The 25965-nt window shown below is 38.3% G+C and overlaps 1 protein-coding gene across 2 annotated transcripts in view; it reads right to left on the bottom strand.

The window, feature by feature from the left end:
• sesn4 (sestrin 4) overlaps window positions 1–25965 on the bottom strand; it is a 51239-nt gene that overhangs the window by 14094 nt on the left and 11180 nt on the right. The window contains exons 2-4 of one of the 2 annotated variants that reach the window (XM_061900238.1): window positions 3241–3438; window positions 730–912; window positions 406–654 (exon numbers count right to left, since the gene is read on the bottom strand). In XM_061900238.1, coding sequence (XP_061756222.1) covers window positions 406–654; window positions 730–912; window positions 3241–3438 — 630 coding nt within the window. The remainder of the gene's footprint in view (window positions 1–405; window positions 655–729; window positions 913–3240; window positions 3439–25965) is intronic. The other variant, XM_061900239.1, reaches the window with a different exon arrangement.

Raw genomic sequence — 25965 nt, 5'->3', positions numbered from 1 at the left:
TCAGGGTGTACCCCGCCTACGTCCTGAATGCAGCTCAGATAGGCTCCAGTGACCCCCCCCCCGCGACCTTGAAAGGGACAAGCGGTAGAAAATGGATGGATGCACAAAGTATCAGCATCGCCAATATCAACTGAAATTGTCCTCAGTATTGGATGGGAATGCAAGAGTGGTATGGCACACCACTCGGGTGCCACTGGTATATTTGGATCATAGCGTAGTAATTGGTGTGATATGAAGGTGGTAGAAACTCTAATATCCTCCCCTTTTTTTCCCATCCAACCTGATGATGTCATCGTCAACCCTCCCACCAGCCCAATAAGCGAGTCTCTCTTAGTTTGTGACCTCTGAGGCTGAGGTGAAGTCATTCCCAGGCTGCATAGTTCAACATTTATCAACTGTCCTCACCAAAGAACATTTCTTTACCCGTGGTCGTGTTCTGCGCTCCGACTGAGGCACGCCGGGGTTGCCGTTAGCAGCGTCAAAGGGGCAGAAGGTGGGCGGTGTACCGTTGGGAGATTTGCCGAGTGGCGCCAAGTCGGAGTCGGCGTTGCAGCCGAAGACGAAGCTGCATAGCGAGTGGCAGTGTGCCAGGATGACTACCGCCTGCACCAGCTCCGCCAGCGACCAGCACGGCTCGCCCGACTTCAGCAGCGTCTGAGGGCACACACCCGATTCACCGCACATGATTCTCTCGCTGGGGGGAGCTGGACTCTGACGTCTCGTCCCTACCTTGATGTGGGAGCAGGCGGTGAGCCAGGGCTGGTGGGCCAGGACTTTGTTGATGTGGTCCAGCAGGCGCAGGCGTGGGGGGGCCGCCTCCAAGCCCTGCAGCCAAACGGGGTCCCCGCCCAGCCTCAGAAACTGGGCCGAGTGCAGGTACACCAGATAGTTGCAGTGATGTCGCGCGGCCGCCTAAAAAGGTAAGACATGCCAACCAAGGTTACCTCCAAGTGTTCACGTGTCTGAGCAAACTCAGAAATAAAACACCGTCTTAGTGTCGTTATTTGTTTTTTTTATAGAAAAAATATTTGTATTATTTCCGTCAGCGAAGAAAAATCCATAAATTAGCCGCAGCGTTTTATAAGCCGCAGGGCTCAAAGTGTAGGAAAAAAGTAGAAACTTATTGTCTGTAATTTAGGGTAATAATATCAATGCATTTTTACCTCAGCAAATGTCAACATAGTCAAATATAAAGTTGTAAACAAACACAATATGTTTATACTAGTCGGAGATTTATTATATGACAAGAACTCTGCCTTTTTAAATTATTATTTTTTTTTTTACAAAAGGACCCTTCTATAAAAATGTCAGTAAAAGATCCTCTTTATCAACTTGTTTTATTGATGGCCACACTAGTTATGGTTTGTAACAGTGAACAATATCTAAATTTGCTTCTGCCTGTGATTATTTTGCATGTATGTTTACGTACAACGTCTGGATATTTCACGGTGAAAAATGGTCAACTAAGTCACCAGATTATTATGGCAAAATATACAGTAAATGTTTTTTTTTATGGTAAAAAAAAAAAAAAGGCAGCTTAGACGCCCAAATTTTACAGAAAAGGTCACAATGGGGGGAATCCTTTTTTATTTTATTTATTAATTTTTTTTCTTTGTCATGAAAAAGCGAGGTTTTTGTGGTTGGTGCACTAATTGTAAGTGTATATTGTGTTTTTTATGTTGATTTAATAAAATAAAAAAAAAAAAAATATTATATATTTTTTTTTAAATAAAAATGAAAAAATTCTTCCGTGGCCCGGGAAATATTTGTATTATTTTTTTTTACTAAATAAAAAGAAAAAAACCAATATACACTTACAATTAGTGTACCAACCACAAAAACCTCCCTTTTTCATGACAAAAACGTCCCTTTTCATGACAAAGAAAAAAAATAAATAAAAGGGATTCCCCCCCCCTCCCCCGCGGGACAAATTATTAAGCGTTGACCGGTCTGCGGATACAAAAAGGTTGGGGACCACTGCTCTAAGGTACACGCCTGTGCAATTGCACACTGCTGGGAAATCTAGGCGGTGCACAAAATCGAATAAAAAGATTAGCCTATAACAGTGTGCACGTCTGCCGTAACTCACATGTGCGCCACTGAATGCTCAAGGAGTTTTGGCGTTTGCTCACACATATGAAAAATTGGAGGGAAAATTGGTGTGTGTGTACATATATATACACGTGTGTGTGTGTATATATATATATATATATATATATATATATATATACATACATACACACGTGTGTGTACATATGTATATATATATATACACACACACACAGGTGTACATATATATGTGTATATATATATATATACATACACATGCATATATGTGTGTGTGTGTGTGTATATATATATATATATATATATATATACACACACACACATATATATATATATACACACACACACACGTGTGTACATATATATGTGTGTATACATATATATATATATATATATATACATACACACGTATATATGTATATATATATACGTGTATACATATATATAAATATATATATATATATAAACACACACGTGTGTGTACATATGTGTATATATAAATATACATATATATATATACACACACACATGTATATATATATACATACACACATGTATATATATTCACACGTCTGTGTATATATAGGCACACACACACACGGCCTTAATAACAAGTTAAATGTTTTATTACAATGATGAAATTAAAGCTGTCAATTTGAATTCAATGCCTGGGTGGGAGTCCTGCTTGGAAAATATTTTGTACCCCTTTCAGAGATCAAACTTAGTCTCCCTCAAAACATTCACATGTTGCACAATGAGATGTAAGCCTGGGATAAAGTGGACATTTCCTGTCACTTTCTGTCTATAAAATATATATTTTTTTATATGACCTTTTCTGTATTGTAGTAACAGCATTTCATGATAAATCTCCATAATTAAGATTCTTAATAAATGTCAGTAGAATAAGCCCTCATCTGATTGAGGATCTAACGAGCTGGCATCTACAGTTTGTGTGGTGTTGGAGTTGTCCGACTTTTTGCGCGGCCATGAATGCATCAGTGGTTAAGTGTTGGTGCAGGTGAGAAATACACATAACAAATAGTTGGTTTAAGCCCGGTTTGTATGGCAGAAAATGACCATTTTTTTCTAAAAAAAGGAGTTGTTTACTGATGTTTTTGTTGTGGTTTCAGTCAACAACCTGGTATAGTTCTTGATGACAGGACAGGTACCCACCATGATGGCGATGTAATGGCGGCAGGGCAGCGGCAGGGGGCCGTCCATGTGCAGGATGTAGTGCTGCGCGCGCAGGAAACTCTCCAAGTACTGCGGGTGAGAGGCCATCTGCTGGGAGACGGCGTCCACGCTGCCTCGGCCCATCAGCGCCTTCACCAAGAGCAGCGACACTCGCTCCTTCTCGCTGTTCACCATGGCCTGCGGGGACACAGCACAAGGTGAGCTGGAGGCGGGCGGGCGACACCCTGTTTGCCGTCACTCGGTAACGCTTGGCTTGGAAAAGAGGAAATGATTCAAATTCATCACAACGTCAGCATAAGGTAAGGTTTCATAACAACATGAAACCTCAGCTTCTTTCTCCATTTTAAAATTCATGTGTTCACATTTGACTTTTTGAGCAGAGATGTCCGATAATATAGAGCAGGGGTCACCAACCTTTTTGAAAGCAAGAGCTACTTCTCGGGTACTGATTAATGCCAAGGGCTACCAGTTTGATACAAGCTTAAAAAAATTGCCAGAAATAGCCAATTTGCTCAATTTACCATTAATATATATATATACATATAATAAAATGGGCATTTCTGTCTGTCATCCCGTCTTACATTTTTTTTCCTTTTATGGAAGGTTTTTTGGAGAGAATAAATGATGTAAATGTAATTTGACCCCCTTAACATGCTTCAAATTTGACTCATATGTCAGGACTGGCGAACATTGCGATTTAATCAAAAAAACCTAACACCAAAACTAAAAATTGCGCTCTACGCAATTGTAAATTGTAAATAATGTAAATAATTCAATATACATACTATGATGATTAACTTGTGTGATGACTGTATTATGTTGATAGTATATATTTGTACCATGAATTGATTAACGTGGACCCCGACTTAAACAAGTTGAAAATCTTATTCGGGTGTTACCATTTAGTGGTCAATTGTACAGAATATGTACTGTACTTTGCAATCTACTAATAAAAGTATCAATCAATCAATACGCCCCCTAGAAAGAATTCACAGACAAAACTGCCTGTAACTTCCAGTAGGAATGTCGTAGCGACATGAAATGAAAACCTCTATGTAGGTCTCACTTAGACCTAGATTTCATACACTGACATCCTTCAGCAAAAATCAACAGGAAGTTTGCAATTCCCCCTTCAAAACAAAAGTTTTGTAAAAACACTCATCTTTCCCTCTTTGAGCTGTAATTTGACCCCCTTAAAATGCTTCAAAACTCACTAAACTGGACACACACATCAGGCCTGGCGAATATTGCGATTTAATCAAAAAACCTAACCCCAAAACTAAAATTTGCGCTCTACGCCCCCTACAAAAAAAAAAAAAATCAGACAAAACTGCCTGTAACTTCCAGTAGGAACGTCGTAGAGACATGAAATAAAAACTTCTATGTAGGTCTCACTTAGACCTAGATTTCATACACTGACATCCTTCAGCAAAAATCAACAGGAAGTTTGCAATTCCTCCTTCAAAACAAAAGTTTTGCAAAAACACTCACCTTTGCCTCTTTGAGTTGTAATTTGACCCCCTTAACATGCTTCAAAACTCACTAAACTGGACACACACATCAGGACTGGCGAATATTGCGATTTAACCAAAAAACCTAACCCTAGAACTCCAAATTGCACTCTAGTGCCCCCTAGGAATAAAACCCAGACAAAACTGCTCTTAAGAAGAAAACACAGACAAAACTGCCTGTAACTTCCAGTAGGAACGTCGTAGAGACATGAAAAAAAAACAAAAAAACTATGTAGGTCTCAATTAGACCTACATTTTATTAATTGACATCCTTCAGCAAAAATCAACAGGACGTTGGCAATTACCCCTTCAAAACAAAAGTTTTGTAAAAACCCTTCACCTTTTTACAAACATTATCTCCTCTGAGCGTGTTTGTTGTGTCGGCTTCAAACTCGCACAGGAAAGAGATTGAACCCTTCTGATTAAAAGTTTTTCTAACTGTTCCGGTTTTGTATTTTACGAGCCTTTAAAGAACCGCTGCGCTGCTGCCGTCTCAAGATGGCCGCTTAAAAGCAGGAAGCCCCAGCGTGACCACACAATGCAGAGAAGGTAGGTACTGTGAAGGTAAAGATATGTTGATTGGGTGAAAGAAGGAGGCACCAGTTTGACTCCAGGATACAGAGAAGGTAGGTAAAGTGCAGGTAAAGATATGTTGTCTGGGTGATGGCAGGATGCACCAGCATGTATGGGTGAAAGAAAGAAGCACCAGTGTGACCCCGGGATGCAGGGAAGGTAGGTAATGTGCAGGTAAAGATATGTTGTCTGGGTGATGGCAGGATGCACCAGCATGTACGGGTGAAAGAAAGAAGCACCAGTGTGACCCCGGGATGCAGGGAAGGTAGGTAATGTGCAGGTAAAGATATGTTGTCTGGGTGATGGCAGGATGCACCAGCATGTATGGGTGAAAGAAAGAAGCACCAGTGTGACCCCAGGATACAGAGAAGGTAGGTAATGTGCAGGTAAAGATATGTTGTCTGGGTGATGGCAGGATGCACCAGCATGTACGGGTAAAAGACAGAAGCACCAGTGTGACCCCAGGATGCAGGCAAGGTAGGTAACGTGCAGGTAAAGATATGTTGTCTGGGTGATGGCAGGATGCACCAGCATGTACGGGTGAAAGAAAGAAGCACCAGTGTGACCCCGGGATGCAGGGAAGGTAGGTAATGTGCAGGTAAAGATATGTTGTCTGGGTGATGGCAGGATGCACCAGCATGTATGGGTGAAAGAAAGAAGCACCAGTGTGACCCCAGTATGCAGGGAAGGTAGGTAATGTGCAGGTAAAGATATGTTGTCTGGGTAAAGGCAGGAAACACCAACAAAAGTCGGTCCCGTCCATCGCTGCTTGCAGCTTTAATATTCTTTTTGTTTTCTGTTTCTCTATGCTTTTTTTTTTAACCTATAAAGCACTTTGGTTCAATTTAAAAGTTGTTGCAAACGGGCTATATAAATAATATTGACTTGACTCCTTGACTTCCACCGTTTTTTTTCTTCTTCTTATTATTATTATTAAATGTCCAAAGCGATGAGAAGACTAAGCCATTCAAGCAGGAGCACTGGGACAAAAACATCAGCCTCGATGCTGGGGTGCGATGGCGAGGACACACATTCCTGGCATTATTCTTCCTCCACACAAAAACCAAGCGCATGACGGCGATCAGCTGGGTGCTCAACGCATCTTTTCTGCCAGCGCATCGTCACACCGCTTCACAACTCTTATGAAAAACCATCGACCCGACCGACTTTTGGACTTGTAGTCAGAAGATGACAAGGACTCATCCCCCAAAGTGATACTTTGGGGGGTGAGAGCAGTCAGACAAACATGTCCGCCGCCAACACAAACAAGCATGTGGCGAGGGAAGCTCGCAGTCTTTCTCCTTTGTACAACATGGCGGAGGGAAGGCAAGGGAAGAAAGAAAAAAAAAAAAGAAGCTCAAAAAACAAAAGCAGCTCACTGCGGTTAATATGTACAAACCCTGGGAAATTGTGTGAGATGTAAATATAAACGGAATACAATGATTTGCAAATCCGCTACAAAGACAACATATTTGATGTTCAAACTCATAAACATCATTTTTGTGCAAATAATCATTAACTTTAGAATTTGATGCCAGCAACACGTGACAAAGAAGTTGGGAAAGGTGGCAATAAATACTGATGAAGTTGAGGAATGCTCATCAAACACTTATTTATAAATGATAAATGGGTTGTACTTGTATAGCGCTTTTCTACCTTCAAGGTACTCAAAGCGCTTTGACACTACTTCCACATTTACCCATTCACACACACATTCACACACTGATGGAGGGAGCTGCCATGCAAAGCGCCAACCCGCACCCATCAGGAGCAAGGGTGAAGTGTCTTGCTCAGGACACAACGGACGTGACGAGGTTGGTTCTAGGTGGGATTTGAACCAGTGACCCTCGGGTTGCGCACGGCCACTCTCCCACTGCGCCACGCCACGCCGTCCCTTATATTTGGAACATCCCAAAGGTGTGCGGGCTAATTGGGGACAGGTGGGTGCCATGATTGGGTATGAAAGCAGCTTCCATGAAATACTAAATAATTCACAAACAAGGATGGGGTGAGGGTCACCACTTTGTAAGCAAATCGTCGAACAGTTTTAGAACAACATTTCTCAACGAACTATTGCAAGGAATTTAGGGATTTTACCATCTACGGTCCGTAAAATCATCAAAAAGTTCAGAGAATCTGGAGAAATCACTGCACGTAAGCGATGATATTAAGGACTTTTGAACCCTCAGGCGGTACTGCATCAAAAACCGACACCAGTGTGTAAAGGATATCACCACGTGGGCTCAGGAACATTTCATAAAACCACTGCCAGTAACTACAGTTGGTCGCTACATTTGTAAGTGCAAGTTGAAACTCTACTATGCAAAGCCAAACCCATTTATCAACAATATCCTCGGCCCGAGTTCACCTAAGATGGACTGATGCAAAGTGGAAAGGTGTTCTGTGCTCTGACGAGTCCACATTTCAAATTATATTTGGAAACAGAGGACGTGGTGTCCTCCAGAACAAAGAGTAAAATAACCATTCAGATTGTTATAGGCGCAAAGTTCAAAAGCCAGCATGTGTGATGGTATGGGGGTGCATTAGTGCCTAAACCATGGGTAACTTACACATCTGTGAAGGCACCATTAATGCTGTAAGGTACATACAACTTTTGGAACAACATATGTTGTCATCCAAGCAACGTTATCATGGACGCCCCTGCTTATTTCAGCAAGACAAGTGAAACAACAGCGTGGCTTTGTAAAAAAAAAAAGAGTGCGGGCACTTTCCTGGCCCGCCTGCAGTCCAGACCTGTCTCCCATGGAAAATGTGTGGTGCATTATGAAGCGTAAAATACGACAGCGGAGACCCCGGACTGTTGAACAACTGAAGCTCTACATAAAACAAGAATGGGAAAGAATTCCACTTTCAAAGCTTCAAAAATGTGTTTCCTCAGTTCCCAAAGTTTTATTGAGTGTTGTTAAAAGAAAAGGTGATGTAACACAGTGGTGAACATGCCCTTTCCCAACTACTTTGTCACGTGTTGCAGCCATGAAATTCAAAGTTAATTATTATTAGCAAAAAAATTTAAATAAAGTTTATGAGTTTGAACATCAAATATCTTGTCTTTGTAGTGCATTCAACTGAATATGGGTTGAAAAGGATTTACAAATCATTGTATTCCGTTTATATTTACATCTAAAACAATTTCCCAACTCATTTGGAAACAGGGTTTGTAGTAGGGATGGAAGCGTCACATCACAAGTATTATTATCACGGTGTTGTTGACTGTGCTCAAAAGCTGACTATACACACTGAAATATGTGAAGAAGGTTTTATTTAAAAAAATAAATTGACACTATGGCTGGGTGATACATGGAATACACTCCATATATCGCGGGTTTGTCTCTGTTTGATATAGAAAATGACTATATGGTAGGGCTGGGCGATATGGCCTTTTATTTATATCTCCATATTTTTAGGCCATGTGACGATACATCATATATATCTCCATATTTTGCCTTAGCCTTGAATGAACACTTGATGCATATAATCACAGCAGTATGATGATTCTATGTGTCTACATTCAAACATTCTTCTTCATACTGCATTCATACATGCTAATTTTAAACTTTCATGCAGAGAGGGAAATCACAACTAAAAGTGTATTTATTAAACAGTTATTAAGCAGTGGCACAAACATTCAGAAAGTGCAAGATTATCAGAGACATTTTAAAACAAGTTACGAGTGCACTTTTGTGCATGATGTCACTTAAGATGACAAATCAAAACAACACTAAATTAAAGTGCACTTTTTGTACAGAACGCCACTACAATAGTTAAAAACAAATAAAGTGCACTTTTGTGCATGATGTCACACAAGATATTATAATAAGTGTCAAATAAAAATGAGTTGCATAATAGGAAATCCTTCACTATGTGGTAGGTTCCTACGGACGTTATCTCCTTCTGTTGTTGACTATTTTTTTCATACGGTGTTGATCTGGAAATGGTTGCTTCGACATTTTGTGGGTGTGGCACCGAACGGAGATGTTGACATGCAGTTTCACGCACTCTTCATTCTGTAGCGGGTGACTTTTCAAATGGTGCTACAAATTAGCAGTGCTGCTGCTTTTTGTAGCAACGCTTTTGCTGCATAATCAACATCTTCCCGCTTGAAGCCAAACCACCGCCAGACGATGGACCCCCTGCTGTTTTTCTTGGGAATTAATTCTTCTTCCTTCATTTGTTACCAGATTCGCACTTTCTTTCTCTCGTATTACCACTCCTGTAGCACCTCAGCTAACGTTACCATGCTGCTACCTCTCTGCTCTGTGAGGGCGTATGACGTTGCACACGCGACAGTATGTGACGAATGTAAGAAGGTGCGCTTGTTTTATGTCTCTGTGAGAAGGAGAGACAAGAAGGAGTGAGAAGAGCCTGTAGTGTAATGCCCGCAGCTAAAAGCAACTGTGTGAGAACGTATACTCTAATATACTCCATTCATTTCCCATTATCCATCCATTTTTCTACCACTTGTACCTTTTGGGGCCCCGGGGGGTGCTGGAGCCTATCTCAGCTACAATCGGGCGGAGGGCGGCGTACACCCTGGACAAGTCGCCACCTCATCACAGGGCCAACACAGACAGACAACATTCACACACAAGGAACCATTTAGTGTTGCCAATCAACCTATCACCAGGTGCATGTCTTTGGAGGTGGGAGGAGCCTATACTCAGGTGCATATCTTTGGAGGTGGGAGGAGCCTAGCCCAAGGTGCATGTCTTTGGAGGTGGGAGGGGCCTATCCCCAGGTGCATGTCTTTGGAGGTGGGAGGAGCCTATCCCCAGGTGCATGTGTTTGGAGGTGGGAGGAAGCCGGAGTAGAACCCACACAGTCACGGGGAGGACATGCAAACTCCACACAGAAAGATCCCGAGCCCGGGATTGAACTCAGGACTACTCAGGACCTTCGTATTGTGAGGCACATGCACTAACCCCTGTTCCACCATGCTGCCCTAATTTCCCATTAATATATGGGAAAATAATAATAATTTCTCATTAATTCCCATTGATAGTTTCCAACTTTCAATATTCCCGGAATTTTGCAACCTTATGTGTGACTGCCATCTACTGGTCACACTTATCAATACACCATGTACCAAATAAAATATATTGAGGTTGGTAAGCACAACCAGAATTATTCCTTACAGTAGGTGCACCGGGTTATACGGCGCACTGTTGACTTTTAAGGGGTAAAAAAGGATTTTAGTGCGCCTTATAGTCCGTAAAATACGGTAATTTTAATATAAAAACGCTTATCATGATACCGTTTATTGTTTTGATCCCTAATATGCAGTGAATAACGTTTCTTGGGAGCTAATATTGTTGCCTTTCATAGTGTGGACTTTGCACGTTGGGGTTCCTACCCTTCCTGGGGGAAAAAAAAGATGGTGACCAAGCAGGACTGGGGTTAAGTCCTGGCTGCATGAGGACTTGAGGGGTGTTAAGGAGCCAAGTCTGACACACAGGTGGCTGCCACTCAAAGACATATTGACCTTGACAGCAGCAAGGAGACATTAGTTTGCTGCCGGCTGCTTTAAAGCCGCACTAACTAGCAGGAGGCAGAAAGGACAAACAGTAGCAAAGTGGCAGTCCTTCAAGTCTGTCAATACGAGCACCTGTGCCTTGTTCTCTCAGGCGTTAAAGCAAAGTGACACACCTTTACGTTGGTCACGAAGGCCACTTCAACTTAATAGACAGCATCTAGTCCGCTCCCAACATCTCCCCAAGTGGAAAAAGTAGAACTTGACCAAAAAAGTCTGTGTTGCTGCAAACACGAGAAGTCAGCAAGACTGAAATAATCCACGGCGCTTCAGTTTTTCCACATTATGTTGCCGCTTTATTCCACATTCATTTTTTCCTTCCAATGTCTGCACTTTAATGACAACAAATATGTTTGTTGTCATGTATGTCTGACATGTGTTTTATTTACAATAACATCACACAAATACAGTGTTAGCTTTCACTGTTGTACTGATGACAGAAAACTAACTCTACATGTCCTAAACATGACCACTAACTCTACATGTCCTAAACATGACCACTAACTCTACATGTCCTAAACATGACCACTAACTCTACATGTCCTAAACATGACCACTAACTCTACATGTCCTAAAAACATGACCACTAACTCTACATGTCCTAAACATGACCACTAACTCTACATGTCCTAAACATGACCACTAACTCTACATGTCCTAAAAACATGACCACTAACTCTACATGTCCTAAACATGACCACTAACTCTACATGTCCTAAAAACATGACCACTAACTCTACATGTCCTAAACACGACCACTAACTCTACATGTCCTAAACACGACCACTAACTCTACATGTCCTAAACAGGACCACTAACTCTACATGTCCTAAACAGGACCACTAACTCTACATGTCCTAAACATGACCACTAACTCTACATGTCCTAAACATGACCACTAACTCTACATGTCCTAAACATGACCACTAACTCTACATGTCCTAAACATGACCACTAACTCTACATGTCCTAAACCTGACCACTAACTCTACATGTCCTAAACATGACCACTAACTCTACATGTCCTAAACATGACCACTAACTCTACATGTCCTAAACCTGACCACTAACTCTACATGTCCTAAACATGACCACTAACTCTACATGTCCTAAACATGACCACTAACTCTACATGTCCTAAAAACATGACCACTAACTCGACATGTCCTAAACACGATCACTAACTCTACTTGTCCTAAACACGACCACTAACTCTACATGTCCTAAACACGACCACTAACTCTACATGTCCTAAACACGACCACTAACTCTACATGTCCTAAACATGACCACTAACTCTACATGTCCTAACACATGACCACTAACTCTACATTTCCTAAAAACATGATCACTAACTCTACATGTCCTAAAAACATGACCACTAACTCTACATGTCCTAAACATGACCACTAACTCTACATGTCCTCAACATGACCACTAACTCGACATGTCCTAAACACGATCACTAACTCTACTTGTCCTAAACACGACCACTAACTCTACATGTCCTAAACAGGACCACTAACTCTACATGTCCTAAACATGACCACTAACTCTACATGTCCTAAACATGACCACTAACTCTACATGTCCTAAACATGACCACTAACTCTACATGTCCTAAACATGACCACTAACTCTACATGTCCTAAACATGACCACTAACTCTACATGTCCTAAACATGACCATAACTCTACATTTCCTAAAAACATGACCACTAACTCTACATGTTCTAAACATGACCACTAACTCTACATGTCCTAAACATGATCAACATCCAGGTTGTAGTCAGCTGGAGGCGTGTCTTAGTCAAATTCAACAATGAATGTCCAGCAACTTTTTGCATATTAACGCTAAGAAAACAGAAATACTGATTATCGGTCCTGCTGGACACCGACCCCTATTTAATAATAACACCTTAACATTTGACAACCAAACAATTACACAAGGCCACTCGATAAAGGACTGGACTGGAATCCCACACTATTATGTTGGATCCACTATGGACTGGACTCTCACACTATTATGTTGGATCCACTATGGACTGGACTCTCACTATTATGTTAGATCTACTATGGACTGGACTCTCATACTATCATGTTAGATCCACTATGGACTGGACTGTCACACTATTATGTTAGATCCACTGTGGACTGGACTCTCACTATTATGTTAGATCCACTATGGACTGGACTCTCACACTATTATGTTAGATCCACTGTGGACTGGACTCTCACTATTATGTTAGATCCACAATGGACTGGACTCTCACACTATTATGTTAGATCAACTATGGACTGGACTCTCACACTATTATGTTAGATCCACTATGAACTGGACTCTCACTATTATGTTAGATCCACTATGGACTGGACTCTCACACTATTATGCTAGATACAATACGGACTGGACTCTCACTATTATGTTAGATCCACTATGGACTGGACTCTCACACTATTATGTTAGATCCACTATGGACTGGACTCTCACACTATTATGTTAGATCCACTATGGACTAGACTCACACTATTATGTTAGATCCACTATGGATTGGACTCTCCCTATTATGTTAGATCCACTATGGACTGGACTCTCAATAGTATCGTAGTTGAAGTATGGACTGGATTCTCACTATTATGTTAGATCCACTACGGACTGGACTCTCACACTATTATGTTAGATCCACTATGGACTGGACTCTCAATAGTATCGTAGTTGAAGTATGGACTGGATTCTCACTATTATGTTAGATCCACTACGGACTGGACTCTCACACTATTATGTTAGATCCACTATGAACTGGACTCTCACTATTATGTTAGATCCACTATGGACCGGACTCTCACACTATTATGTTAGATCCAGTATGGACTGGACTCACACTATTATGTTAGATCCACTATGGACTGGACTCTCACACTATTATGCTAGATAAAATACGGACTGGACTCTCACACTATTATGTTAGATCCACTATGGACTGGACTCTCACACTATTATGTTAGATCCACTATGGACTGGACTCACACTATTATGTTAGATCCACTATGGATTGGACTCTCCCTATTATGTTAGATCCACTATGGACTGGACTCTCAATAGTATCGTAGTTGAAGTATGGACTGGATTCTCACTATTATGTTAGATCCACTACGGACTGGACTCTCACACTATTATGTTAGATCCACTATGGACTGGACTCAATAGTATCGTAGTTGAAGTATGGACTGGATTCTCACTATTATGTTAGATCCACTACGGACTGGACTCTCACACTATTATGTTAGATCCACTATGAACTGGACTCTCACTATTATGTTAGATCCACTATGGACCGGACTCTCACACTATTATGTTAGATCCAGTATGGACTGGACTCACACTATTATGTTAGATCCACTATGGACTGGACTCTCACACTATTATGCTAGATAAAATACGGACTGGACTCTCACACTATTATGTTAGATACACTATGGACTGGACACTCACACTATCATGTTAGATCCACTATGGACTGGACTCTCACACTATTATGTTAGATCCACTACGGACTGGACTCTCACTATTATGTTAGATCCACTATGGACTGGACTCTCACACTATTATGTTAGATCCACTATGGACTGGACTCTCACACTATTATGTTAGATCCACTATGGACTGGACTCACACTATTATGTTAGATCCACTATGGACTGGACTCACACTATCATGTTAGATCCACTATGGACTGGACTCACACTATTATGTTAGATCCACTATGGACTGGACTCACACTATTATGTTAGATCCACTATGGACTGGACTCTCACACTATTATGTTAGATCCACTATGGATTGGACTCTCCCTATTATGTTAGATCCACTATGGACTGGACTCTCAATAGTATCGTAGTTGAAGTATGGACTGGATTCTCACTATCATGTTAGATCCACTATGGACTGGACTCTCACTATTATGTTAGATCCACTATGGACTGGACTCTCACACTATTATGTTAGATCCACTTTGAACTGGACTCTCACACTATTATGTTAGATCCACTATGGACTGGACTCTCACTATTATGTTAGATCCACTATGGACTGGACTCTCACACTATTATGTTAGATCCAGTATGGACTGGACTCTCACTATTATGTTAGATCCACTATGGACTGAACTCACACTATTATGTTAGATCCACTATGGACTGGACTCTCACACTATTATGTTAGATCCACTATGGACTGGACTCTCACACTATTATGTTAGATCCACTATGGACTGAACTCACACTATTATGTTAGATCCACTATGGACTGGACTCTCAATAGTATCGTAGTTGAAGTATGGACTGGATTCTCACTATTATGTTAGATCCACTATGGACTGGACTCTCACTATTATGTTAGATCCACTATGGACTGGATTCTCACACTATTATGTTAGATCCACTATGGACTGGACTCTCACACTATTATGTTAGATCCACTATGGACTGGACTCTGACACTATTATGTTAGATCCACTATGGGCTGGACTCTCAAACTATTATGTTAGATCCACTATAGACTGGATTCTCACACTATTATGTTAGATCCACTATGGACTGGACTCACACTATTATGTTAGATCCACTATGGACTGGACTCACACTATTATGTTAGATCCACTATGGATTGGACTCTCCCTATTATGTTAGATCCACTATGGACTGGACTCACACTATTATGTTAGATCCACTATGGGCTGGACTCTCAAACTATTATGTTAGATCCACTATGGACTGGACTTTCACACTATTATGTTAGATCCACTATGGACTGGACTCACACTATTATGTTAGATCCACTATGGATTGGACTCTCCCTATTATGTTAGATCCACTATGGACTGGATTCTCACACTATTATGTTAGATCCACTATGGACTGGACTCACACTATTATGTTAGATCCACTATGGACTGGACTCTCACACTATTATGTTAGATCCACTATGGACTGGACTCACACTATTATGTTAGATCCACTATGGATTGGACTCTCCCTATTATGTTAAATCCACTATGGACTGGACTCTGACACTATTATGTTAGATCCACTATGGGCTGGACTCTCAAACTATTATGTTAGATCCACTATGGACTGGACTCTCACACTATTATGTTAGATCCACTATGGACTGGACTCTCACACTATTATGTTAGATCCACTATGGACTGGACTCACACTATTATGTTAGATCCACTATGGACTGGACTCACACTATCATGTTAGATCCACTATGGACTGGACTCACACTATTATGTTAGATCCACTATGGACTGGACTCACACTATTATGTTAGATCCACTATGGACTGGACTCTCACACTATTATGTTAGATCCACTATGGACTGGACTCACACTATTATGTTAGATCCACTATGGATTGGACTCTCCCTATTATGTTAGATCCACTATGGACTGGACTCTCAATAGTATCGTAGTTGAAGTATGGACTGGATTCTCACTATTATGTTATTACTACAACTATGTCTGAAATCTTTTGACCAAGTTTTATTCAAATGTCTTATTTCTGGTGGGCACTGTGGCGTCCCACTAAGTTACTTAGACAGTTATGTGTTTGTTGTTTTCATAATGGGGAAAAACGCTAATGTCTCTTGTTTTCATGTTAACATTTAAGCCACTGCATTGACATTTTTCGACCCTTTTCATTTAAAAGAGGATCATGATTACGTTGGTGGTTCCAGACCTGATCGGGAGTCAACACACGCCGCAAATTCTAAACGCTGTCAAAAGTGCAGCTTGTGAGTATCACAAAAAATACAAAAAATTACTTAAAGTACAGTGTTTTATTTTCCTGTATTTAAACAGTCTTACTGTTCAAACGGTGTGTAGTGTCAAATATATTAAATATATCAAAACCAAAACTTCTGCCTTGTTATTAATACTTAGGCCTATTTTAATGTTGGTCAATGAGGAGGTCTTGAAGTTTTTTAAGGTAAAAAAGAAGAAGTTTGAGAACTACAGGAATAGGCAATTGTAGAATATCATGAAGTGATTATTAAGGCTGGGAATCTTAGGCACCATCTGACTTCATTCGGTTCTGAATCGGTTCTTGATTCAAAACAATCCTCAGTTAAAATACTTTTTTTTTTAAATTACATTGGGTGCCAGTTCTCTAATCAACTACATTCCCACATTAAATAGACAAAGAACTCTGATAAATGTAAATACTACTTAAAAGAAAGTTGGTTTTCTTAATAAAATTGTACCCAAACATTTAATAAAGTCCAACACAAATAAGGCAACAAAGAGAAGTATTCAACACTTCTCTTTTCTGAAGTAAATGTGTACAGTAGATATGATCATCTAACCCAGGGGTCACCAACCAGGTCGCCCGTAAGGACCAGATGAGTCGCCCGCTGGCCTCTTCTAAAAATAGCTAAAATAGCAGCACTTACCAGTGAGCTGCCTCTATTTTTTAAATTGTATTTATTTACTAGCAAGCTGGTCTCGCTTTGCTCGACATTTTTAATTCTAAGAGAGACAAAACTCAAATGGAATTTGAAAATCCTAGAAAATATTTTAAAGACTTAGTCGTCACTTGTTTAAATAAATTCATGTATTTTTTTAACTTTGCTTCTTATAACTTTCAGAAAGACAATTTTAGAGAAAAAATACGATTTAAAAAATTATTTTAGGATTTTTAAACACATACATTTTTACCTTTTAAATTCCTTCCTGTTCTTTCCTGACAATTTAAATCAATGTTCAAGTAAATTTATTTTTATTGTAAAGAATAATAAATACATTTTAATTTAATTCTTCATTTTAGCTACTGTTTTTTGGACAAAGAATATTTGTGAAATATTTCTTCAAACTTATTATGATTAAAATTCAAAAAAAGTATTCTGGCAAATCTAGAAAAATCTTCAGAATCAAATTTAAATCTTATTTCAAAGTCTTTTGAATTTCTTTTAAAAATTTTGTTCTGGAATATCTAGAAGAAATAATGATTTGTCTTTGTTAGAAATATAGCTTGGTCCAATTTGTTATATATTCTAACAAAGTGCAGATTGGATTTTAACCTATTTAAAACATGTCATCAAAATTCTAAAATTAATCTTAATCAGGAAAAATTACTAATGATGTTCCATAAATTCTTTTTTTTATTTTTACAAAAAGATTCAAATTAGCTAGTTTTTCTCTTCTTTTTTTTTTTGTTGAATTTTGAATTCTAAAGAGTTGAAAATGATGATAAACTATGTTTTGAATTTTTATTTATTTTTTTCCTGTTTTCTCCTCTTTTAAACCGTTCAATTAAGTGTTTTTTCATCATTTATTCTCTACAAAACACCTTCCGTAAAAGGAAAAAAATGTACGACAGAAATACCCATTTTTATATATATATATCTATATTTACTTATTAAAGGTAAATTGAGCAAATTGGCTATTTCTGGCAATTTATTTAAGTGTGTATCAAACTGGTAGCCCTTCGCATTAATCAGTACCCAAGAAGTAGCTCTTGGTTTCAAAAAGGTTGGTGACCCCTGCTCTACATTAACTATATGATTTGTCTGAGTTGCTGGACAGGACAGATTAAAACATTATAATAAAAAGCATTGTTTTATAAGATTAAAGAGTAGTTAATCAGGATTTATTTGTAAATTTAAAAAAATGTTTTACAGGTTATGACCAACATGCATGTTCTTTTTTCTTTTTTTAAAGGCCCTTTAAAGGCAACCTTTTCTGCGATGTGGCCCTCAATGAAAACAAGTCTGCACTAAGGTTTGTAAAACTTTATGTACTACATCAGGGATGTCCAAAGTGTGGCCCGGGGGCCATTTTCGGTTCGCAGCTAATTGTTTACCGGCCCACCACACATTCTGGAAATGCTATTGCAAAAATAAAAAAGAACATTAAAAATATTGGAATGAGGTGAAATCTAACGAGAAAAAGTTGCAATGTTGGCAAAAAGCTGCCATGCAGGCTGTTTTTTTTTTTTTCATTTTGTCTTTATTTTACCACGTGAAAACCATCTTTACCATAAATTGATTAACGTGCACCCCGACTTAAACAAGTTGAAAAACTTATTGGGGTGTTACTATTTAGTGGTCAATTGTACGGAATATGTACTGTACTGTGCAATCTAATAATTACTAGTTTCAATCAATCATTTATTTTTTTGCCATTGCTAAAAAAATAAATAAATAAAATAAAAAATCCATGTTATAATGAATTATTTTCAAAGCTCCAATTAGTTCAAATGTTTCACTTTAAAATGTTTTATGTGGTAAATATTGCATATATTGTGCATTTGCCATATAAAAACTACGTTTTCTTTTACAAAAGAGCATAAAACAAACAAAATAATAGTTAAAAAGTAAAATTGACAGATATACTTGAAGTTGATCTCGTAACTTAAGTGTTGAAAGTTTAAAAAAACCCTAATAAAAGTGTATCAATTTCTGAGTGGGGCACCTTTTGGATTCCAAATACACTTAGTGGTATTTTATTGATCTTTTCACTGTGATTACTCAAAAATATAAAATAATTAAAATCAATTGTGTTCTTCATTATTGATCTTTTAGGGCAGTGATTCTCAACCTTTTTTCAGTGATGTGAACATTTTTTTAATACAAGTACCCCCTAATCAGGGTAAGGCATTTTTGGTTAAAAAAAAAAAGAGATAAAGAAGTAAAATACAGCATTATGTCATCAGTTTCTGATGTATTAAATTGTATAACAGTGCAAAATATTGCTCATTTGTAGTGGTCTTTCTTGAACTATTTGGAAAAAAAGATAACTAAAAACTTGTTGAAAGATAAACATGTGATTCAATTATAAATCAAGATTTCTGCATAGAAGTAATCATCAACTTAAAGTGCCCTCTTTGGGGATTGTAATAGAGATCCATCTGGATTCATCAACTTAAATCTAAACATTTCTTCACAAAAAAAAAAAATCTTTAACATCAATATTTATGGAACATGTCCACAAAAAATCCAGCTGTCAACACTGAATATTGCATTGTTGCATTTCTTTTCACACTTTATGAACTTACATTCATATTTTGTTGAAGTATTACTCAATAAATATATTTATAAAGGAATTTTTGAATTGTTGCTATTTTTAGGATATTTTTTAAAAATCTCATGTACCCCTTGGCATACCTTCAAGTACCCCCAAGGGTACACGTACCCCCATTTGAGAATCACTGTTTTAGAGCTCTAATTACTAAATACTGCATATTTCAGTTTTACTATGAAAAACCGAGTTGTTTTTTAAGTTGATATAGAGATTTCCTGTAAGTGTTTAAAAAAAAAAAAAAAAAAAAAAGTTTGACTTATTTTTAACATTTTAATAACTGAGACCCTTTATGGTCCCCGGGACCTGTAAAAGTAAAATACATTTAAAAAATCCATAAATGTTATGTTTTTAAAATGAAAAATATCAAAATGGGCCCCACATGCTTTAATTTTTCCATGTGTGGCCCTCTGTGGAAAAAGTATGGACACCCCTGTACTACATGTATGCTTATCAAAGGCATTCTGAGCACCCACCGACAGGGGGCGCCACACACTTCTCGTTCACATGTGCCACATGTTTTTTTTACCAGACTATAAATATAAATAAAAATCATGGGCGTCAAAAGTATGGAATCCGGCCCGCCAGAGGAGTTTTCCAAGTAGGAAAACAAGATGACATTTTTAGAATGACAGAACCTGCTGTTCTAAATGTGTCCACTGGATGTCGCCATAGCAAGAGCCTCATGACTTAAAAGAGGCGGAGCTAAGATAGAGGCCACACTTCCTTATTTGGGCACGACATACTTATTAGTGATAGTATACAAAATGTGGATTGTTACGTTCACGCCTTGTAGTCAAAGTTGTAGGTGATGACATCACCTGTGACCTTTATACCCAAATCATCTCTACATTCTGTGTTGCACTTAGGACACATTTTCTGGGCGCACATAAATATGCTGAAATAATACGTATCCCCTTCTAACTTGATGTGTGGTTAATGAAATGATTTCAAATTCACAAGTTTTGTTGTAGATGCTAGATATGTGCAGGATAAACCACATCATGTTAGTACAAACCCTGTTATCATATGAGTTGGGAAATTGTGTTGGATGTAAATATAAACGGAATACAATGATTTGCAAATCCTTTTCAACCCATATTCAGTTAATATGATAAACATTTTTTTGAACTGTAGAATTTGATGCCAGCAACACGTGACAAAGAAGTTGGGAAAGGTGGCAATAAATACTGATAAAGTTGAGGAATGCTCATCAAACACTTATTTGGAACATCCCACAGGTGTGCAGGCTAATTGGGAACAGGTGGGTGCCATGATTGGGTATAAAAGCAGCTTCCATGAAATGCTAAGTCATTCACAAACAAGGATGGGGTGAGGGTCACCAATTTGTAAGCAAATTGTCGAACAGTTTTACAACCACATTTCTCAACGAGCTATTGCAAGGAATTTAGGGATTTTACCATCTACGGTCCGTAAGATCATCAAAAAGTTCAGAGAATCTGGAGAAATCACTGCACGTAAGCGATGATATCACGGACTTTTGACCCCTCAAGCGGTACTGCATCAAAAACAGACATCAGTGTGTAAAGGATATCACCACATGGGCTCAAGAACACTTCATAAAACCACTGTCAGTAACTACAGTTGGTCGCTACATCTGTAAGTGCAAGTAAAAACTCTACTATGCAAAGCCAAACCCATTTATCAACAATATCCTGAAACACCTAAGATGGACTGATGCAAAGTGGAAAGGTGATCTGTGGTCTGACGAGTACACATTTCAAATTATATTTGGAAACAGAGGACGTGGTGTCCTCCAGAACAAAGAGGAAAATAACCATTTGGATTGTTATAGGCGCAAAGTTCAAAAGCCAGCATGTGTGATGGTATGGGGGTGTATTAGTGCCCAAGGCATGGGTAACTTACACATCTGTGAAGGCACCATTAATACTGAAAGGTCCATACAGGTTTTGAAACAAAATTTGTTGTCATCCAAGCAAGGTTATCATGGACGCCCCTGCTTGTTTCAGCAAGACAAGTGTTACAACAGCTTGGCTTTGAAAAAAAAGAGTGCGGGTACTTTCCTGGCCCGCCTGCAGTCCAGACCTGTCTCCCATCGAAAATGTGTGGCGCATTATGAAGCGTAAAAAACTGAAGCTCCACATAAAACAAGAATGGGAAAGAATTCCACTTTCAAAGCTTCAACAATTAGTTTCCTCAGTTCCCAAACGTTTATTGAGTGTTGTTAAAAGAAAAGGTGATGTGACACAGTGGTGAACATGCCCTTTCCCAACTACTTTGTCATGTGTTGCAGCCATGAAATTCTAAGTTAATTATTATTTGCAAAAAAATAAAATTAAGTTTATGAGTTTGAACATCAAATATCTTGTCTTTGTAGTGCATTCAACTGAATATGGATTGAAAAGGATTTGCAAATCATTGTATTCCGTTTATATTTACATCTAACATAATTTCCCAACTCATATGGAAACGGGGTTAGTACATCAGTTGAGGAAAACGAGTAAATTACATTAATAACAAACATCCTGTAATTTCATGTTGATATTATTACTCATTTCATCTTCTGATAGACTAAAAATGTACATAATTAAAATACAATACTAATAATGAAGATAGAATAATAACTGCAACATGTAAGCGAGAAAAAAAAACATTATGATTTGTACATTTTCAGAATGTTCTTGGTAGGGTTGTACAGTATACCAGTACTAGTATAGTACCACAACACTAATGAATCATATTCGGTACTATACCGCCTCTAAAAAGTACAAGTTCCCCCCTGCACCTTTTTTTTAACGGGCATGACGGCGCATCATCGTGACATTGCTGGTTTTGCCAGCAGAGAAGCGTGTTCGGCAGCGCGCACACACAGAGTACTTACAAGCAGACACATTGTGTAGACAGAAAAGGGAGAATGGACACATCTTGGTCTAAAAACTAACAATAAAGGTGAAGTTATAACACAGAAACACCCTCAGGAAGAGCTGCTTTAGGACATGGCTAAAGTGATTTTTTTTACAAGTATTATTATCACTGGAGGAAGAGGAATAGCTAAACATGCTTCACTAGACGGTAAAACTTTATTGTCACTGTACAAGTACAATGAAACTTTGTTTTCAGCAAGCTGATAGGTCGCCACAAGGTCACGACACACCGTAGCTCACCGGCGTCACAATGTAAACAAACGCCATGGGTGGATCTACACCTGACATCCACTGTAATGATACCAAGTACAAAAGCGTATCTAGTCGATACTACTATGATAACATCGATATTTTTTTTCATTTTTTTTTTCAAATGTATATCATGTTTATAAAGTCAGTAAATACGTCCCTGACCACATGAGGGCTTTGAATATGAATATCCTTCAACTACTTTGTATCGGATCGATACCAAAATGTGTGGTATCATCCAAAACTAATGTAAAATATCAAAGAAGAGAAGAATAAGTGATTATTACGTTTTAACAGAAGTGTAGATAGAACATGTTAAAACAGAAAATAAGCAGATATTAACAGTAAATGAACAAGTAGATTAATAATCCATTTTTACAGTTTTTCCTTTATAATGTGTACAAAATAATAGGCGTATAAATGACAAGACTAATTAGGAGTATGTTTGTTTACTCACTACTAATAGACAAGTTGTCTAGTATGTTCAACATTTGATTTAAGGACTTAATTGCAATAATGAACATATGTTAGATTTTCTGTTAAAATATAGGCAATAATGTCATTTTTTGTGGACGCTTTTATTTAGAAAAGTATCAAAATCCATTTTGGTACCAAAATATTGGTATCGGGACCACCCTAGTTTTTGGCCTATTTTACAACAAGGAAAACAATCTGAAGTTGTCTTTATTTTTAAGTTATCACGTCATGATTTTACCAATTCAACCCACTTGGGAATGTATTTTTGTTCTTTGAGTTAAAATAAGTTTGACGTATATGAAAGAATGAGTGCATCAGTGCTTGGTGGTTAGATCTGGGGTCACCAACCTTTTTGAAACCAAGAGATATTCTTAATGCGAAGGGCTACCAGTTTGATACACACTTAAATAAATTATATTTCTGTCTGTCATTCCGTCGTACATTTTTTTTCCTTTTATGTAAGGTTTTTTGTAGAGAACGAATGATGACAAAAACACTTAATTGAACGGTTTGAAAGAGAAAACACGAAAAAAATTCAAATTAAATTTTGAAACATACTTTATCTTTAATTTCGACTCTTTGACATTCAAAATTCTAACGAAAAAAAGAGGAGAAAAACTAGCTAATTCGAATCTTTTTGAAAAAATAAAAAAAAAGAATTTATGGAACATCATTAGTAATTTTTCCTGATTAAGATTAATTTAAGAATTTTGATGACATGTTTTAAAAAGGTTAAAATCCAATCTGCACTTTGTTAGAATATATAACAAATTGGACCAAGCTATATTTCTAACAAAGACAAATAATTATTTCTTCTTGATTTTCCAGAACAAAAATGTTAAAAGAAATTCAAAAGACTTTGAAATAAGATTTAAATTTGATTCTACAGATTTTCTAGATTTGCCAGAAACATTTTTTTTTTAATTTTTATCATAATAAGTTTGAAGACATTTTTCACAAATAAACTTCATAGAAAAAACAGAAGCTAAAATGAAGAATTAAATTAAAATTGATTTATTATTCTTCACAATAACAAAAAAAAATCTACTTAAACATTGATTTAAATGGTCAGGAAAGAAGAGGAAGGAATTTAAAAGGTAAAAAAGTATGTGTTTAAAAATCCTAAAATAATTTTTTAGGTTGTATTTTTTCTGTAAAATTGTCTGAAAGTTATAAGAAGCAAAGTAAAAAAAAATAACTGAATTTATTTCAACAAGTGAAGACCAAGTCTTTAAAATATTTTTTGGGATTTTCAAATTCTATTTGAGTTTTGTCTCTCTTAGAATTAAAAATATCAAACAAAGCGAGACCAGCTTGCTAGTAAATAAATACAATTTAAAAAATAAAGCCAGCTCACTGGTAAGTGCTGCTATTTGAGCTATTTTTAGAACAGGCCAGCGAGCGACTCATCGGGTCCTTACGGGCGACCTTGTGCCTGTGGGCACCGCGTTGGTGACCCCTGGGTTAGAGTGTCTGCCCTGAGATGGGTAGGTCGTGAGTTCTAACCCTGGTTGAGTCATACCAAAGACTAAAGAAATGGGAGCCATTACCTCCCTGCTTGGCCCTCAGCACCAAGAATTGGAATTGGGGGTTAAATCACCAAAAATGATTCCCGGGCGCGGCCACCGCTGCTGCTCACTGCTCCCCTCACCTCCCAGGGGGTGAGCAAGGGGATGGGTCAAAAGCAGAGGACAAATTTCACCACACCTTGTGTGTGAGGATCATTGCTACTTTAACTTGACTTAGCCTGCAACCAACAACAAAACATGACTAGCAGTATTGTGAGTCCTTGTGTCTGCCGGGGCAATAATCCGTTCTGTCATTATAAAGCGATGAAGAAATGTGTCACTTCATTACTCAACAAGCATGTCGGGACAAGTCTGACTGAAAAGGGAACCGAGGTTGACGCCATGGTAAGGATTCAGTTTCATATAGGTTTTGTATGAAAGCAGAAGAGATAAAGCCTCGTACTATTTTCTTTACATATCAAGAGGTGGCGCGATAATAAAATAGCAACTTAAGTCCATAACGTCATGGAGTTAAATATTGAAAAAGAAACCAATGCACGTGCTGAATATAGCGGTCGGGGGATGGGGTGGCATTGCTTCATGGGTCTGCAGAAAAACAAACAAAAGGTGCAAAACAGCAGCAGCAGCATTCTTGATAAGGAGAGACTCCTTATTGTCCACCCACAGGAGGGAAAAAACACCCGCATGAAAAGGAGGAGGAAAAAAAAAACTGCAGCCCGTGTGGGCGGCTGGAGGAATAAATGATGATTTAGGAGGCGATGTGCGCCATTACAAAGCATGTTTTTGTTCCGTGCTGTAAACAGTCTGATGGCCGGCAGCAACATGAACAC

Source organism: Nerophis ophidion, linkage group LG05, assembly GCF_033978795.1.
Source record: "Nerophis ophidion isolate RoL-2023_Sa linkage group LG05, RoL_Noph_v1.0, whole genome shotgun sequence".
Taxonomy (NCBI): Eukaryota; Metazoa; Chordata; class Actinopteri; order Syngnathiformes; family Syngnathidae; genus Nerophis; species Nerophis ophidion.
The sequence above is the reverse complement of the archived record's forward strand: the minus strand, read 5'-3'. Positions and strand labels throughout refer to the sequence as shown.